Source organism: Epinephelus moara, chromosome 19 (genome assembly GCF_006386435.1).
Source record: "Epinephelus moara isolate mb chromosome 19, YSFRI_EMoa_1.0, whole genome shotgun sequence".
NCBI classification, from domain to species: domain Eukaryota; kingdom Metazoa; phylum Chordata; class Actinopteri; order Perciformes; family Serranidae; genus Epinephelus; species Epinephelus moara.
This window is the reverse complement of record NC_065524.1, coordinates 33,989,194-34,006,980: the sequence shown is the minus strand read 5'-3', so window position 1 is coordinate 34,006,980 and position 17,787 is coordinate 33,989,194. Positions and strand designations below refer to the sequence as shown.

The following is a 17,787-nucleotide window of genomic DNA, read 5'->3' as shown; positions in this document are numbered from 1 at the left end:
GCCTACTAATTGAGGTAGAGGTTATGCTTGGGGGCAATAAATAAATAAATAAATAAATAAACTAATATCAAAAGATTACTACTAACAATATGAATACAGGAATTGGTAGCCAACCAAAAAAAGTACAACCCATGGTACAAATCAGTGTCCATATTATTAATATAACATTATCATATATGAATGGAAATTTAAACCATATAAAGATATACATTTAGATTATAAAACTCTAAACCAACTGTTTAATGATTGCTCCATGTCTTTATACTCTGCCTCTGGTAACAGATGACGCATCACCAAGAGTAACCAATCAGAAATTCGGTTTTAAAAGAATCCAGTCAGACTACAGTTTGGTTGTTCAGGGTTGGGAGATGTGAGAGTGGGTTTTCCCCCGCCTGTTACTTTCAGTTCCTTGTGTCTCTGCTCAGCCTTAAAGGTGAAACAATCACAGAGATCTGTCATTTATATTTGTGAAACAGCTCGCAACTGGACCTGAGATAAGGTATACTTTCTGTGTGTGTGTGTGTGTGTGTGTGTGTGTGTGTGTGGGTGTGGTTTGTGTCAGCTGCATCCTGTTTTGTGTTGAAACACTTTTGCGGATGTGATTGTGTGTGTTCACAGGTTTGTGTGAAGATGTCCGATCCTGAGGTCCAAAACCAGCCTCTCCTGGCACCCCCCAACCCGCAGCCCGACATCAATGCTCAGGGGTAAGGAAATATCAGTGTACTTGATTTTCTGTCTTTATGGGGTCTCAGCACTAGGACCAAAAATGTACCCCCTTCAGCATTAACCATCAACTGTAAATTAGTTTTTGAAACTTACTTGATGTGGGTGTTGGGTATTATGTGCATGTTTTTCTGTGTCTGTGTGTGTGTGTGTGTGTGTGTGTGAGAGAGAGAGAGAGAGAGAGAAAATCATTTCCTGTGGGATGTAATGTTGCTTTGTCTTGCGTTGTTTTATTGGGACCAAACAAACAGTGATAATTCATGTTTTAACCCATGTATTACTAACTATGTATACTTGAATTTTCAGGTAACCATTTTGTAAATCACAGTGCTCGTCTTCAGATCATTTAATGTATATTTTCTATGCTCTAATCAGCCATTTGCATCCATTCATCTCCACTAAAATCAGTCAGCAGACACACGAAATTTGGTTGGTTTGTGAAATTCATCACACGGAATATGTAGACAGACTTTTCTAATCTGTTGACTCGGCACTTACCAAACATTACCAGACAACAACGATTGAACAAGTATCAATCTGTATCATGTCTTTTTTTATTTTCATATCCTACAGAAATTTATGGAAACCAATTGTTGTGTGAAAAGCAAGAAATACATCCAAAAACATAAAGTATACATGGAGTTGTGATTGTATGTCTTCATTCTTCTTCTTCATTATTTTATTATTTATTTCATGTACTTGATTTTGTTTTGATGAATAAATGCCCCTTTATTAGGAAGAAATCCACATCAACGCATTAAAAAACAAGACGATTGTAGTGTCAGTTCATGCCTGAATGGACACGTCATTTAGCTGAGATTTAAACCTGATATTTACAGCAGTGGGAACTTCCAAAAAAGACCTTGGTAAAAGCTAAAAAAGGGAAAAGGCAGTTAAGAAAAAATCGCAAACTCTCACTAAAGTGTCTGCATGGCAACAGCTGATTTTATTACTTGGTTGGTGGTGACATACGGTAAATAAATACCGTGGCTGAGGTTCCTGTTTCATCGAACTGCTGGGATTCTCAGTCACTGTCATGTTCCTCATACTTTGCATTGTTCTCTGCTGCTCCATCACTGTCTATCTCTTCTTCTCTCACTCAAGGATTTAGATGTGACCTACTTGTCAGTGGCAGTGAACTATTGTCTGTAGGGGGTGGGCGATATGGCTTTAAAATAATATCATGATATTTCAGAGTATTTATTCTTAACGATATGACAAGTTAGTGAAAAAAAATTGTAATTCAAGAATGTAGGACTGCTGAAAAATAAGTGATATAGTTTCACGTCAGCCTTACAGTTTGCCTTTAAATATTCAGTAAAAACTACACAAACATGAACTCTCATTTCTTTAGTCTACCACAAATTACACATTTAAACAGCTCCCAAATACAAAATATGTCCCCTGGGATCTATATATATAAATCAACAGATGATTTCCTTCTTTTAGTAAATTCCCAAGTAGCAGAGTTCATTTTTTTCCACCTGGACCTTTATGCTCTGCCATTTCTCCTCTAATCATCACGCTGTAACCTGTGACAGGCTGTTATGACACCACAACTATCACACATTCACATAAATGGAGTTTTTTTGTTGAGCTACGAGCGTCACATAGGTTTACATTACCAAAGGTTTATGACAAAATCACTTAATGATACTGACTCCTGCGTGCGCACAGCGAGAGAGGAGAGGGAGAGAAGCTGTGCTGCTGCCAGAGGAGCCGCTGACTGAGTTCCCTCTGAGCTGTAAGTCACTAAAAGAGTCTGAGAAGTCCGGGGCTGTTCATAAAACATTCAGGACGCCACAGTTTATTCCACACTACTGAAGCTGCTCCTCTTTTTGGAGCCACTGCGGAGTCTGTAATAATTTCGCTTTCAGCCTTGCTTGTTGTTGCCATGGGTAACAGTATGATGTCACATGTCAACAAGTCGAAATATCACGAGTATCACAATATGATTATATATCATATTTAAAACTTATACTTCATGTCTCTAAGTGTTTAACTGTCCATCTGGTTCCATTTTTATATGTGCATTTCCTCCAAATTAAGTTTCTCCTCCTCTTCTCTACCTCCACTCCCCTCACCTCCTCCTTCCTTCTTCCTCTTCTTGCCTCCCAGCGGCCGCTCCACCCGGGCCTATAAGGTGGCAGGTATAACCCTGCTGGCCTGTATCCTGATTGTCGGCCAGGCGACCATCGCCTACTTCCTCCTCAGTCAGAGGGGCGACATCAAATCTCTGAAGGAGCAGAACAACAACCTGAAGTCCCAGCTGACCAAGGGAAGATCTGGTGAGGAGGCTGGAGGGATTTATTGTACACTGTCGGAATTTAGCACAATGTCCATCTTGAGAGCAGCTAAATAATATAATGAAATGATAAAAAGTGAGCTGTAATATTGCTCATTAGATTGATGATGAATTAATGAATTTCTGCCTTTTATTTTCTAAAATTAAAAGCTAATTAAACCTTATGAGGCTATGACAGTGATCTGACGGAACTGGTCAAGCTGCATTGTGGGCAACTGGTCATATGCTTAAAATTCAAACTAGACATGATCCATGTTTCTGTCTCTGCTGGAGTGAAGCTTTCATTTTCTCAGTCTGTTTTTTCTCCCTCTCACACACACGTTTTCTCTTTCTATCTACAGTTGCTGTGCCCGCAAGGATGCACATGCCCATGAACGCCTTGCCTGAGCTGATGGATGTCTCTCTGGACGGGGTAAAAACAATAGTTCAATACCAGACTTTTGAAGCTGATAGTAATATCAGTATTAGAGTTTCAGAAATCCTCTAATGATATATTGACTTTCTGGCATAATTATATATAAAACACTCTTTATCTATTGCATTTCTTGTTGCGAACATGCTGATACTGGATAAGATAATATCCCATACAAAAGCCATGGTGTAGTTACAGTAAAGGTACAGGTATATTCAGAACTTAATGATATGATTAAAAAAACACAGTAACACTGAATTTTAAGATGTGGTTTCCATCTTTCTCTCTGTTCTTATTTCCCTGATTGTATTGCAGGATGATTCCACCCGAGCCCCAGGCCCTGGTACGTTATGTATACACTTACTGTATCCATATATGTTTACACTGTGTGTGCACAATGTGTGAATTAATAATCAAGGCATTTCAATTTGTGATTATAATTACACGTGACTCCTCTCTTCTCCCAGTCCCTCGGCAGGCCACTGACTGCGAGCTGGAGGCAGCTGGCGTGAAGCCTGTGCCTGTCCCAGGTTTCAAACCCACCTGTGACAGGCGCGGCAACTACAAGGCCCAGCAGTGCTTGAACCAGCACTGCTGGTGTGTGAACCCAGAGAACGGGCTGGAGGTCCCTGGATCCTTGACAGAAGGACAGGCCAACTGCGGTCGCGTGCTCGTGAGACAAGGTCAGTAGTCGTCAAATTGAGAGATTATGTGCAGTTTAATCCACTGTTTTCATGCTTTTAGGTAATGTATGTAGTAGATTAATCAAAAAGCAGTTATTGTCTCCCATCAGTAAATCATTATAGGAGCTTGACTTGATGGAAAATAAGATGAATTTCACTGCTGCACAAACTTTTTTCACGAAACACACACTTTGTTACAGTTTTGCTTCTCATATTGCACATTATAGATTTAATGCTGTGTATTAATGTTATTGTCTTTGTAGGTGGCATGAGCAAACTGTTGCCTCTGCCTGGTCTTGATGCCTGATCCTGTGGTGAGTACACCTGTCCGATTCCTTACGTGTGTATGTAGTCAATATCTGTGATCTACTGTATTTAGGATGTGATTATGCCCACTATACTTTGAGCAGCAGTTTAATACAGTCCAATTAAAAAGTGCATTTTTTCAAATTTTCAATATTTTGGTATTTTTAAAAGGGGATCTATTTAAAGGGAAACTGCTTTGATGCAAACACTTTGAATCAACTGTATTTCTTCATCCTGTTTTCTCTTTCTTCTGTAATTAAAGCTGATGAAATCTCCAGACGCCAGCGACAGTTCATCTCCAAATCCTGACAAGTTACATCTCTCATCGACTTCTAATCACCATCGCATTTGTAGTACTTGATAAGCTAATGGGGTTTTACATACTGCTGATAATTTACCAATTATAACCATTTACCTGCTTACTATCATCTGCAGCTAATATCTTATGCACAGAGGTGACTTTTGCTATTGATTACATGACATCGTTTTTTAGTTTTTAAATGGCTGGTAAAAGTTAAGGATTTTAAATGCTTGTTTTATTCAGATTTTGTCCCATGTCGGTTTGATAAAAAATAACATATATACTTTGTGGGGAAGTTTGTAAAGCGCTGTAAATTGGAAATGTAACAGCATGAACTAAGAGGCCAGATGGCGATTACTAATTAATATATTTTTGTAAAGAGTATTTGGTGAAATGTAAATGACCTCTCCACTACCTCTTTAATTTATTTTAGGTGTGGTCACTTGAATCTGGAATGTTTGGCTAAAGTTGATTGGATTAAACTGTAATTAAAAATACTGACACACATTTTGGCACAATCAGGAACCAGGAATAATCCACGTTTGAGACAACTGCAAACTGTATTTTCCACATTTATTCGAACGACCCAAATAAAATTCTCAAAAGACAAGTGTCTGTAGTTTTCTTTCACAAAATCACAACTGGATTTGAAACTGAGTGAAAACTCACGACGACAAGACAGACGAGCCAGTGAAATAAAGCACCATCAGATGACCCGTTGTTTTCTGTATTCCACGGCATGTCAAGTATTTAAAGAAAAGTTCTACTTAATAAGGACGAGTAAACATGCAAAATCATAATAGACAGGACGTAAAGAAACTGACAGCATGCAATACAAATACAGCAACACAATGACTGTCAATAGGCACGAGTTGTTTGTGGGTTCCAGTTACCAAACATACACTTAACATAGTTTTCTAACACACTTTCCAGTCAGAGTTAAAATGAGAAAACAAAGGGCACAACCTCAATCTGACTTAAAATATGGCTTTTTTTAAAAAAAAAAATACCTGTCTCAGGCTTGACTATGTATATATGCATTGTGCGTTCATTTCAACAGCAGCAACACAGTACCTGGGGTCATGTGAAAGCCATCTTTTTATAATCAAGTGAGCTACTGTTGAAGTGTTTATCTCTAAATTAGGTTTTCAGATTACTGTCCTGCAGCAACAGCATTGTTTCTTGAAATAATAGACATTTATTCATCTTACAGTTCAAATCTCAATTCCCCAAAAGGAAAAAAAATCACCGTTCAGTACGTACGACTCATCCACACATGACGCAAACACCAAATTCCAACAAGTAAACATATCACTGATTTTCTTTTACAGGCTTTGATATTTCTTGGACACACAAAAAAAACTACATTGATTGCTGAGAGATAAAGTAACAGCTTCAAACCCCTAAAAGTCACACAAGTGCAAAAGATCTCCTAGTTTCCAGCATATGAAATAGGCAGCCAAACCTCACCAGGAAAGGCTATTGCACACATGGCATGAGATGATAATATCAACTCCAGAGCAGAGTAGGCACTCTTAATATATATTTTACAAACAATACTTTAACACACATTTTCCAGTTTTGTTAAAACCCCAACTTAAACTATATCTTTACAAAAGAATGTCACTTTGGTGTGCGTTTTGTTTGTTTTGGTAGTCTAAATTACTATTTTAAGCTGTGTGAATATATTTAGAAATATTACGTATTTTTCTGGGAACACTTCTTATTTTTGAATGGAGTGCATAATTGCTGGAGTCACAATTACTTTTCATACACCTCCACAGAAATATGAACTATTATTTCAAAATAATGTTGTACCAGATGAAAAATTGACCTTTATCCACATGTAGAGATGTGTTATGCTTGTAAAGAGGCATCATACAACCCCACACCACAGACTTTGCTCTGACAACCAACAGGTTTTACATTGAAGAGCACCATGAGATGTGAGGTGAGACCATTTTTACATGCTCTATCGCCCCCTGAGCAAAAAAGCAAAATGACTGAAGGCTGCTAAAATTGACTTCTGACCATTAGAGGGCAGAAGACAACAGAGAGAACAACACATTTCTAAAACTCACGTGCCTACAGTCCCAGGGATCAAGGGCCACCCTTGTAAACCACCACCAATAAAGGGGCATTCATTCTCCTCTTGGAGAATCTCAACACTCTATCTGAGCAGCAAAATAGATGAGATGTGTGTCTCTGTTGTGAACTGTTTTTCCAACACAGCTGACCTGCACATGTGAATATTGGCCAGTTTCATTATATATCAACAAACACGAGCATGTTGTGGTTTCAGGCAGGATAGGGTTGAAGTTGGAAATCAATTATAGCAACTACATAATATATAAAAATATAATGTTATCATTTTCATTGTATCTGTTCTACTTCATTTATTAATCTATCTATTAATTTCTTGTTCTGTGCTATGTAAATATAGTTATTGAGTTACTATATTGAAAAGAAATACAGGGTCTCCTGTCTTTAAATTAAGTGAATTGTATTCTTTCCACATGTTGCTAATATGCTTTATTTATTACAGAACGTATATGTCAATCACCCATTCCCCATACTCTTGTGGCAAGAGCTCAGGTGATCAACTGAATCAAAAGAAATATGAAAAGAATCACCTTACTCCATGAGCTGACTTGCTACTTTAGAATTTTCCTATTTACTCATCTATGTTGAAGGTGAAAATAACTATGAAGCATTTTTGACTTTTGAAATACGCATCTGTTCCCGTATGTAGCTGTACTGGCACCTTCTGCCTGTAGTCTCTCTCCCTCCTCTCTCCTCTTTTTGCGTTTCTTCCTTTCTTCTCATTTGCGTCCTCCTCTCAGGTTCCGCATGTAGTCTTTGATGGTGTTCTCAATGTTGGGAACGGCGTAATTTTGTGCCGCATAGATTCCCGTACACGTTCCTACTGCAACACCCATCAACGCTGAGGAGCGTAGCCTCGCAACAATGTACCCGGCCAGAAAACCTTTCAGGAAAGGAGAAGCCAGCAGACTGCCTCCCTGAGGAGGAAAGGAGATGAGATATTAAACCTGGTAACAGTAGTCTGACTCTCTCTTTATGTTCACATCTGCATCCTAGCAGTTTATATTTTCATAACTGTCTGGCCTGTGAGCAAAAATTCAACGCAGAGTAACCTGAACATGTATATATTTGTGCGTGTGTGAGCCTTACTGGAGGAACCCCAGCCTGTATCTCATCCTCCATCCGTTTCTGAATGTCTTCCAACTGGTCCTTCAGCTCCACCAGGTCCTTGAGCTGCCCCAGGGGTCCCTATATACACATGGAGGCAAACAAAAAACAGGTTGCTGTAGCTGACAAGGGATGTCTACACAGAACACATCTCAAAGTTGTAAAATATTTTGTATTATGTACTATGAAAATAACGACAGACAAAACCTTAAAATATAAATGTAAACTGTCTTTGCTGGTAATTCTCATTTCTCAGAAAACTGTAAACCAAGTAACAAACAATTTATATTACCGGACCCTTTCAACAATAACGAAACTCACTTTTAGAGCAACTTCATATTCAGCCATGCCTTATTTTCCATTAAGGAATTAATTATTAATGTTGGTGTTAGTGATAATAAACATGTTATGACATTAGAAAGCATGATGTTTCTACGGACTGATAAAGATGGCTGATCATTAAATCACGATTCTTATCTGTTGTGTTAGCTAAGAGATAATAAATCCACTTACACCAGCAAGTGTACTTTTTTATTTTAGCATGATACGTTAGAGTATTTTAAAACAGCCAGCTAGGCAAACGTTACAGCCTTACTTTACCTCTCTGGATTTTTGTTGCGATTAGTACTGTTATTCTACACTCTAAAACAGTCAAATTAGATTAGGCACTATAGGTCATGCTTTCCTCGTCTGCAAACCGGTTGTCTTAAGCATTAAAGTAAACACGCGTTAGTTTTTCTCAGTTGGAGACTAACTTTTCAAAGTTGTCACTAAGTTAGCAAACGTTAGCTAGCTAACTAGTAGTTAAATAAGCTAAATTACGACCAGTTCATTCGTTCTTAGTTATAATTAACATCGTATTGTAGCACTGAACATATGTCTTAAACACCCCCACTACAAAAGCTTAATTTTATAGTTGGCCAGTTAAGATAGCTAGCGTTAGCCACTAGCTACTTGACACTTAGGTTAACGCTAACTAAGCTAAGCTAACCTAACCACCACCAGTTTACTACGTTACGTTACGATAGCCTACAACCTGTGGCTAGCGCTAAATGATGACTGTTGAATGACTGTACGTTAGGCGGGTCGTTATGACAATACTGTAACGCCAAATATCTACAGAGTAAAGTTAGCGGAGAAGGTTGAAAACTCCGACCTTGTCATCTGCCATAGTTTCTCTGTTGATGTGTCTCTTCTTCTTCTACGCTCGTTTTCCTCTACTTCTTCTGTGGCGTTTTATGGCAGTTGGCATCTATAAGCGTGACATTACCGCCACCTACAGGATTTTATCAGTTTTGCAGTGTCAACACAAAGTGATTCCATTCATGCCATTTTCCCCTCAATTTCTTCTTTTCTCGTTTTACTTGTGCTTCGTTTTGGGGGGTTTACAGCAGTTGACATCCTTTACTCGTCCATGCATTTATCTTCAGTTGACTTGACTACTGTAACAGTGTCTTTCAAAACTCTGCTGCTTGAGTCCTCACTAAGACCAAGTGGATCACATCACTCCAGTGCTGAGGTCTTTACACTGGCTTCCTGTCTGTCAGAGAACCTGTTTCAGAATACTGTTGGTTTATAAAGCACTGCATGGTTTAGGGCCCAAATACATTTCTGATCTTCTGCTACACTATGAACCATCCAGGCCTCTCAGGTCCTCTGGGACAGCTCTGCTTTGTGTCCCCAGAGTCGAGACTAAACACAGGAAGGCAGCGTTACGTTTTATGCACCTCAAATGTGGAACCAACTCGCAGGAAACTGCAACTCTTAGTTCTCTCTTCTTAGTTCTCTGTCTTTGTCATTTTTTTGCTCATTTTTATTTTTTATTCTCCAGCTATTTAAGTTTTTAATTGCATTTAAATGTCCCTTTATAATGTGTTTCTTTTGCACTTTATCTTGCTACTTTTGATGTTTAATGTAGCGCACTTTGAACTGCCTGGTTGCTGAAATATGACTGTATAAATGAACTTGCCTGCTTACGGTCTCATTCTGGCTTTAATTGTCTCATATTACCCAGTGTAAAAAAACTTAATATCCATTTTCTCCTCTCTACCGTGTCTCCTAGTCTCTGTAGCCCTGTAACCATAGCGCCTCTTTCCCCCTCATACTTCCTGCATGAAATCCTGACACAGTGCACTCTTCTTTTCCAATGACCAGTTATTTCTCTATGACAAAATTTATACTATTCAAGTTGCCAACTCTTAACCTCCTCATAAACACTTGTGCTTTTGTGTTGGTTCCACGTATTCCTACCCTCTCTTACTTAATTTTGCACTTCATGTGAGCCTAAGTGTCTCACAATCCCAACACTGTCACCACTTTTTGCTCGTCTGCCTCAAATCGATGCTTTTCAACTCAAATTTTGAAGGTTTAATATTCTGTTAAATCTGTAAGTAGCTTCAGGGAAAATTCTATGAGAGAACAAACTACAAGTAACTGTTTTAAATATGACAACTTTATTAACTCTAAATGTAAATATCTTGTTTATCAAATCTATAGAATGGGAAAAAAAATCAAGAATTAGAAAACAACTTCTTGTATTTGAAGGAAGCTGGTAAAAAAAAAATGGGTGAGGTATACAACACATAGTATTTCTAATGACAACCACCAAATAGAGAAAACATACCTCAAAGCACATTTGCACAGTGTCACATCATTTTGAAGAAACAAGTCGACTCGAAACCAAAGCAAAACAGTACACACACTTTTACACACACTCAGATTAAACGTGCCCCAAGTGAGGAGAGGTGTGTGTGGAGCCAACACTCGAAGCCCTCCCACTCTTTAGCGGTCCAATCAAATGTGAAGATTCTATTAAATCCCTCTTACATCTGTACATCGCTCAAATATTCACTTTCATTGGGAAATGTGTCACAGTACAGAAGCTAAAGACGCTCTGACTAGTGTTTCATTGAGAGTTTAATCTTTAACTGAGCAACATGGTTCCTCTCCTGTATGAATGACCGTGTCTCCTCATTATTTATTTCAGGAAATATCTTTTCCCACACTCAAAGCACTGAAACTGCTGCTCACCAGTACTGCATCTTACATCACTTATTATTTTGCAGTGAAGGTCTCTGGTCTCTTTCCAATCATTACTTTCATTCAGCCTCAAATACCATGATTAATTGATCATTTTACCTCAGTTACGATTAATGAATGATTATTTTGTTCTTTGCCCCCAAAGTTCACTGACAAGGATTTATATGCCAACTATTAGAGCTGGGATATTTTCTCTCAGGAAAGAGAGCATGTCCTATCTTTGTGATTTAAAAATAATTGAAGGAAACAGATTATTCTCATGAATCTTTTTCATATTGTGTAGTCTGTGTAAATGCTTGTGTTACTGAGAGCTGCTTTGTTGAGGCGCTTGTTGCTAGGTGCCTGTCATTACGTCTTTTTCTTTGTGTTTGGTGAAAATGTGTCCAAACGACGGACACTGTATTTCTCTTCGGTACAAGCTGCTCAACTTGCTCGGTTGGCTCTGTGTTTGAGTTTCCAGGTCACTGACTGGACGGGGCAGAGTCACATGACTACACATTTAGTCGTACATTTTTAATGGGACAGGACATGAACACACACAGTGGGAAAACTATCACAAGAATATAAAAAATAAATAAATAAAAAAACAACTAAATTACAGACATGGGCAAGATTCTGAAGGTCTGTTAGAGGTTCATAAAGTCTGTTCCGATTCATTTTCAATTAATTGCCCAGCCCTGGACAGTTATATGACCTTTCTCACTAATCGATTAACTGTATGGTTTCTCTCCTTGGTGCAGGGGTGTCCAAACTCTTTGGAACGGGGGCCAGATCAGATAATGTGCAAACACCTGGGGGCCAGCTGCTTGTCGCTTCCAATGTGTTACTGGGAAAAAAATTCAAATAGCCTACTAATGAGAAATGCCACCGTTTCGTCCTTCAGTGAAAAAGATTCAACTTTACAAGGCACCTAAAACCATCGCTGTCACCTTTATACTTCTACCTAGAGTGAAATGTCTGTTGCCAGGTAACCGTTTGTTTGCTCCTTTACCATTTTTTTATGAAAACACATTGGTCCCACCTGCAAAGTTCCTTCTGTGGCTGAGCACCCAAATATTGTAATACAAATAAAGCAGCCTTGCAGGCCATGATTGGCCCCTGGGCCAGACATTGGACATCCCCGCCTTAGTGAGTGTTCTTGAGCCCATTCTAACCTTTTTTTAACCAACCTCAGAGCAGCAGGTGTTACATCTCGAATCACTTACGGGGATTTTTCCAGAGAATTTAAATCTGACTGAGCTTTACTTGTCTCCTTCTGATCACCATCATCCCCGTCTTCACTCTTGTGAGTCTCAGGGTCACAAGAGTCTCCTAACTTGTCATTAGTAGTAATTGGTTCTGGATGTCTATCTGTGTCTAAAGTCCTGACTGGTTCTGGTCCTACCCAGTCCCTTCTCTCAGTTTTTATTTCCATTATTTTTATTTCCATCTGTTTTTCCCCAGTTTCAGTCTGATGACGCCGTGCGGGCGGATTAACACATCGATGTCTCCTGAGGTCGAGTAACCGAGAGAATCTTTGGTCACAATAATTGCAGATGAATCTTTTTTCTCCTTTGTGGATATTCATGTGTCTGGTCAGATTCCCTAGGGTGATATAACTTTTTCCACACTCACAGCAGATAAATGGTTTCTCATCCGTATCACTGACAGGGACTTTATCATTTTTCGAAGGGTTTAAGCCTGTGCGAGAGTTTCTGGTCTCCCTCCAATAATCCTCACTGTCATCAGTCTCCGGTTCGGAACAGTCTTCAGGCTTGAAATCAGAATCTGATTCTGGATGTTTATCTGGCTTTGAGTTCCTGTCAGGTACAAATTCTTCATGGTACTCTTCTTCAGTGCATGTTTCCGTCTCTTCAGCTGAGCTGTTGACTGGAGGCTCTACCTCACTGTTCTTTTCAGCTTGAGTTCCATGAATCTGTGAGGACAGACGCCCAGCGCACTCATCATCAATGTCTTCAGTTTCAGGTTCAGGGGAGTCCCCAGCCTTGTCTTGTCTGGAAGCGTTCTCTTCGGTTTGGATTCTCATGTGTTCATATAAATTTCCAACCACTGTAACAATTTTCTCACAAGCTGGGCAGCTGAATGGTTTCTCTTTGGTGTGGATTTTCAAGTGTGTTTTACTCACTGTAAAAGACATCTTACACACTGGGCATGTGAAAGGTTTCTCTGTGTGGTTTCTCACGTGTTCTATTAAAGAAAGACTTCGAGCAAAAGTTTTCGGACAGTATGAGCAGCCGAATGGTTTAATTCCCGAGTGGATTCTCATGTGTTTCTGTAACTTTGCATTCACTGAAAATTTTTTCGTACAGATTGAACAGCTGAAAAGTTTCTCTCCTACGTGGATTTTCATGTGTCTCACTAGACTTGCAGTCCCTCTAAAAGATTCCTCACAAACACTGCATGTGTAAGATTTCTCTACAGTGTGGACTCTCATGTGTCTATCTAAGTGAGCACGTCCCGGAAAAGATTTCTTACAGACTGAGCAGCTCCACGTTTTTTTTTCCCCTGTATGAGCTCTCATGTGACTCACCAGGTGTGCCTTCAATCTAAAGGTTTTCTCACACTCAGGGCAGCTCAGTGGTTTCTTGCAATTCTTAGATTTAGTATCACTTTCAGAGGCTTGAGAACTTGAGTCGTCATCAGTATCTGACTGTAAATATCTATCTGGATTTGAGTCGTTGGCTGCATCAGGTCCTCCATAGTCCTCTCCATCAGCTTCTGTTGCCATCTGTTCAATTTGTCTTTGATGAAGCTGTGAGTAATGAGGGTTCTCTTCCACATCTTCGCTCTCCACAGGGACAGAAATGAATGGGAACCTAGTGACATCAGCCTCCTCCAGCCCTTGAAGCCACTCCCCCTCCTGATTGATCCAGAGTTCCTCCTGTTCCTCTTTAACATGTGGGGCTTCCTGGTCGAGACTGGAGCTCCACTCCTGTTGCTCAGAGGGAACCTCTTCTTTACCCACCAACAGCACCTGGATGTCTGCAGGAAACAGTAAACACACACAGAGATGTTTCAGAGATGATGTTGTCCATTCACATCACAGCTCAAAAACTTCTTATTGAAATTCTACAGATCACTTCACACGGTTCACTCAGCCGTGTCAGGTCTCTGTACAGCATGTTTGTGTGACTGCAATATGCTGTTAGACAGGCCTGGACTGTGGTGTGATGTGAGTGTGACATCTATGGTTATTCTCATATTAGATGTACAGTATCTGCATTACATGCTTTCTAATTCCACAGATATTTAGTGCAAGTCAAATGAAACAGCTAGTGGCAAGCTGAATTAACACTACTTGTAGCCAACAGGGAAAGCTGAGGCTGGTTTTAAGGAGCAAAACAGTGGTGTGTGGAAAGCCGACAAGGTCATTAAACATCCCCTTTCCCTGTTGTTCAGTGTTTCAGTATAGTTTTATATCACAAACTGATGTTTATAAAAGCTGTTGCAAACACTGGCTGTGAAAGCCGCTCTATGCACCTGCATGTGTGCCTGAACACCATCTTGTACGGTGACTACAACCCAAGTGTGCATCTGTGTCCGCCAGGGAAAGGCAGGAAGCAAAAAAGGTTGGCTTTTTTACATTTTTCATCAACTTTTTTCCTCACTTTATTGAATTCAAATTGTTCACATCTGTTACTAATACTGAAAAAATGAAAATAATTTAAATTTGGAAATGAAATAATCTAAATAAATAATTTAAAATAACATAATGTGCCTCATAATGTTCATAATTCTTGGGGGTCATACAGATTTTAAGAATTATTGCTTTTAATATGTCTCAAGGATTTTCAAAAGACAGCCAATTCATTTTTAAATGCCTCAAAAGGTGATTTACATTTGTGTGAATATTTTGCCAGCAGAATTAAATTGTTCACAAGATATTCAGTATATCAGTATTAGTGGCAGTCATGTTGTTAGTTGTACTGTTTGTCATTTAAAGATTATTTTTAGGGGTTTTTTATAGCTTTATTGGCAGCACAGCTTAAGGATGTGTTGTACTGTGTAATATAGTGGAAATGATCTAATTCAGTAAAATCTATGCAACATTTAACACTATGTAAACTTTTAGGCCTCTGTATTATGTGCCACGAAGCAGAAAGAATGTGAAGTAACCTTGCATTTTGTGTCTTGTCAGGATGTCACAAACATGCCTAACATGACGTTTATTCTTTGTCAGTGTGTAACAAGTTGTGAGTGCTTTACTTGATGTCCGAGGACATGACTCGATAAGATGGCCCAAACTGTTCTGTCACCCCCTCTGATGATGCTAGTTTAAGATAATGGGAACTGACCCCCCTCCCTGACCTCAGCCATTGACAGTGAGTAGATGGACTCAACAAAAATGAGAATGAGTTGAGTGAAAAGAGCAAGCCCTGGACAACTGCTGAGGTCAGGGAGGGGTGTGAGCCCACCAGTAAAACCAAAGAAGAAGAAGACTGCGCTTCATTAGTTGTTCAATGTGCCCTTTTTAATTCCCCTCTTGCAGTTGCCTTTGGGGAAACCCTGCCGCCATAATAGGTGCTGTTTCATTGTCTGAAAAACTGAAGTGAGCTGGGTGAGATCTACCCTCACGATGGTCACTCCAGAGGTATATATCACCCACGATGCATTGCAGCTATGCATTTGATGCAGGCAAATACAGAACGTAGAGTACCACCTAGTGTTACAAAATAAATATGCACTCCCCTTACACAACTTTTCCTCATCTATATATCTGCCAGAAATATCATATTTGTACAGATTTTTAAGTGATTTATATTTCTACTTTGTTTCAACCGAAAAATTTAAATGCACGTGACTGTGCTCGTGTGTTCCCTGTACCCCACATTGTGTACTGTCCTGATCTCTCTCTTTTGAAGTTTGTACAATGATTGTAAGTTGCTTTTGAAAGTATTGCCCCACAGTACTTCCACACAGTAAGTCAAATATGGTAGTACATGCGATGCATATAGTATGTGCAGTGATTTATAGACCAGTATCATTATCTGCAGATGTCTTCACCTCACTGAGAGGAGTCTGCAGGTATTTCTAGTGATTTGTAAAAAGCAGAAGGGGCTGAGGGTTAGTGAATGAGGGGAAGTGGAACTATGAATGGAACCTTGCCTTAACTTTACATCTAAGGGAGGAATATAGACTCCTACTGACTAAGCACGATGCTAATGGCACAGCGTGGCTTTTGAACGTTGAAACACCGTTAAAAAAGGACAAACCTTCTCTGTGTAACCGAAGCTGAGGGTTGTAAACAGCGTCCAGTAGTTTCCGTTGTCGCATGCTCTCCATCTGTGATCGACAAAGTTCCTCCTCGTACTCTGCTATTGTTCTTTCAAACAGCCCAAATATCTCCTCAGCAGCTGCAATAAGTCGCTGCTGCACCACCGCCCTCAGCATTTGGGCTTTAGTCATTTTCACACACAGAAACAGAAACTTTTTTCCACGCTAGCTACATTAAAAACAAAGCTCTGGCTAGCGCTGTGTCGCTAACTGCCGTCCGCGTCAGTTTCCGGCTAGCATGCTAAGCTAACTTCCGTAGCTTTGTCGGCTGTCGGGAGATAATGGAGGTCATTTAAGATAAAAAATGGTGGGCAGCAAAAGTTAATTCAGAAAGGTTTAACCAGAGATACAGAGGCTCTGATAAATCTGTGTTGTTAGACTGGCGTGAGCTCGCTCGTTACGATCCTTCTTCTTCTTCTTCTTCTTCTTCTTCTTCTCTTCAAAAGCGGTTTTGGCGGATTTCAACACCAGCTTTCAGGGTCATACCGCCACCTACCGACCGGAGTGCGTATGTTAAACAGGATCCACTTTACATTATCCTCCTGAGACATTCTGTTTTGGGTTTGCTGCTGCACCCTAGACTCCATTCTGCTTTTGTGCCATCGAGTGTCAGCAAAGCACATACAAATACACTAATATATGAAAATACAAAATGGCAGCCATCTCTGCCAAGTCACTCTGCAGCTGATCCTGACACAAATGTGGACAATGTACAAAACCTGAACAACTTTTATGGGTGAAACTAATTTAGCCTACTTATGCTTAATAATGTTTGTAGTTCAATATCACATACAAATTTGACCAATTTAACAACAGTAACAAGCTAAGACACTGTTAATCAGGAAGTATTTGAGGACATTGAGACCTTATTAGCATCACGTCTGTGGACACTGGGACTATATTATTGCAGCATTTCACACAGGCCAGTTAGGAGTGACAGACCGTTCCTACAGACAAAACAGACATTCCTAGCTTGGATTATGAATCAAGGAAAATACATAAGGAGTTAGTGTCATCTCTAACATTGGTTCCGAAGTGGTGGGTCTCGGTCCAAAAGTGGGTTGCGCATCAATTCTGAATGGACCACAAGTGACTCTCAAACTTGTCAAGTTTGTATAAAAATATACTTAATTTTTGAAGTACAGTGAATTTCCAGCACAGAGCTTTTATTTTGAGGTGCCATTTTCTGTTGTAGAGTGAGCGACTAACCAACAGCTACTTAAAGGACAACTTCTGTATTTTTCAACCTGGGCCCTATTTCCCCATGTGTATGTGTGCGTATGATTCATGGGTACAACTCGTACTAAAATCGGTTCAGTATTGAGGGAGGTGGATGCAACCGGGAGCTGCGAAACGAGCTAAAACGGTAACAGGGGCAAATGCGTCCCGTATAAGTTTGCGCATTAAAAGTGCTTTTTTTCGCCACTGACCGGTTCAGATCGGCAGTGCTATGAGTGGAGTCAGCTGTCAGTCAGTGTTGGAGCAGAGAGGGGGAGGGCTGCCCCGCTGGGTACTGTAAGTGAGTATGTGTGTA

The 17,787-nt window shown here is 39.8% G+C and overlaps 3 protein-coding genes across 3 annotated transcripts; 1 reads left to right on the top strand and 2 right to left on the bottom strand.

Moving 5' to 3' along the window:
- The first annotated feature begins 373 nt into the window (after nucleotides 1-373).
- LOC126407005 (uncharacterized) lies at nucleotides 374-5,340 on the top strand. Its single transcript, XM_050071647.1, has 8 exons — nucleotides 374-499; nucleotides 619-704; nucleotides 2,842-3,011; nucleotides 3,370-3,440; nucleotides 3,756-3,783; nucleotides 3,908-4,123; nucleotides 4,387-4,437; nucleotides 4,692-5,340. The coding sequence occupies exons 2-7, from the start codon at nucleotides 631-633 to the stop codon at nucleotides 4,428-4,430; spliced, it is 603 nt and encodes a 200-aa protein (XP_049927604.1). The 5' UTR covers nucleotides 374-499; nucleotides 619-630; the 3' UTR covers nucleotides 4,431-4,437; nucleotides 4,692-5,340.
- Nucleotides 4,961-9,236, bottom strand: LOC126407006 (SLC35A4 upstream open reading frame protein-like). The gene is made up of 3 exons (XM_050071648.1): nucleotides 9,097-9,236; nucleotides 7,923-8,021; nucleotides 4,961-7,750 (listed from the first exon to the last, which is right to left on the bottom strand). Exons 1-3 carry the CDS (start codon nucleotides 9,109-9,111, stop codon nucleotides 7,553-7,555), a joined length of 312 nt encoding a protein of 103 aa, XP_049927605.1. The 5' UTR covers nucleotides 9,112-9,236; the 3' UTR covers nucleotides 4,961-7,552.
- Nucleotides 9,237-11,485: 2,249 nt separating this feature from the next.
- Nucleotides 11,486-16,680, bottom strand: LOC126407000 (zinc finger protein 583-like). Its single transcript, XM_050071641.1, has 2 exons — nucleotides 16,193-16,680; nucleotides 11,486-13,961 (listed from the first exon to the last, which is right to left on the bottom strand). Exons 1-2 carry the CDS (start codon nucleotides 16,383-16,385, stop codon nucleotides 12,181-12,183), a joined length of 1,974 nt encoding a protein of 657 aa, XP_049927598.1. The 5' UTR covers nucleotides 16,386-16,680; the 3' UTR covers nucleotides 11,486-12,180.
- Between the last annotated feature and the right edge of the window lie 1,107 nt (nucleotides 16,681-17,787).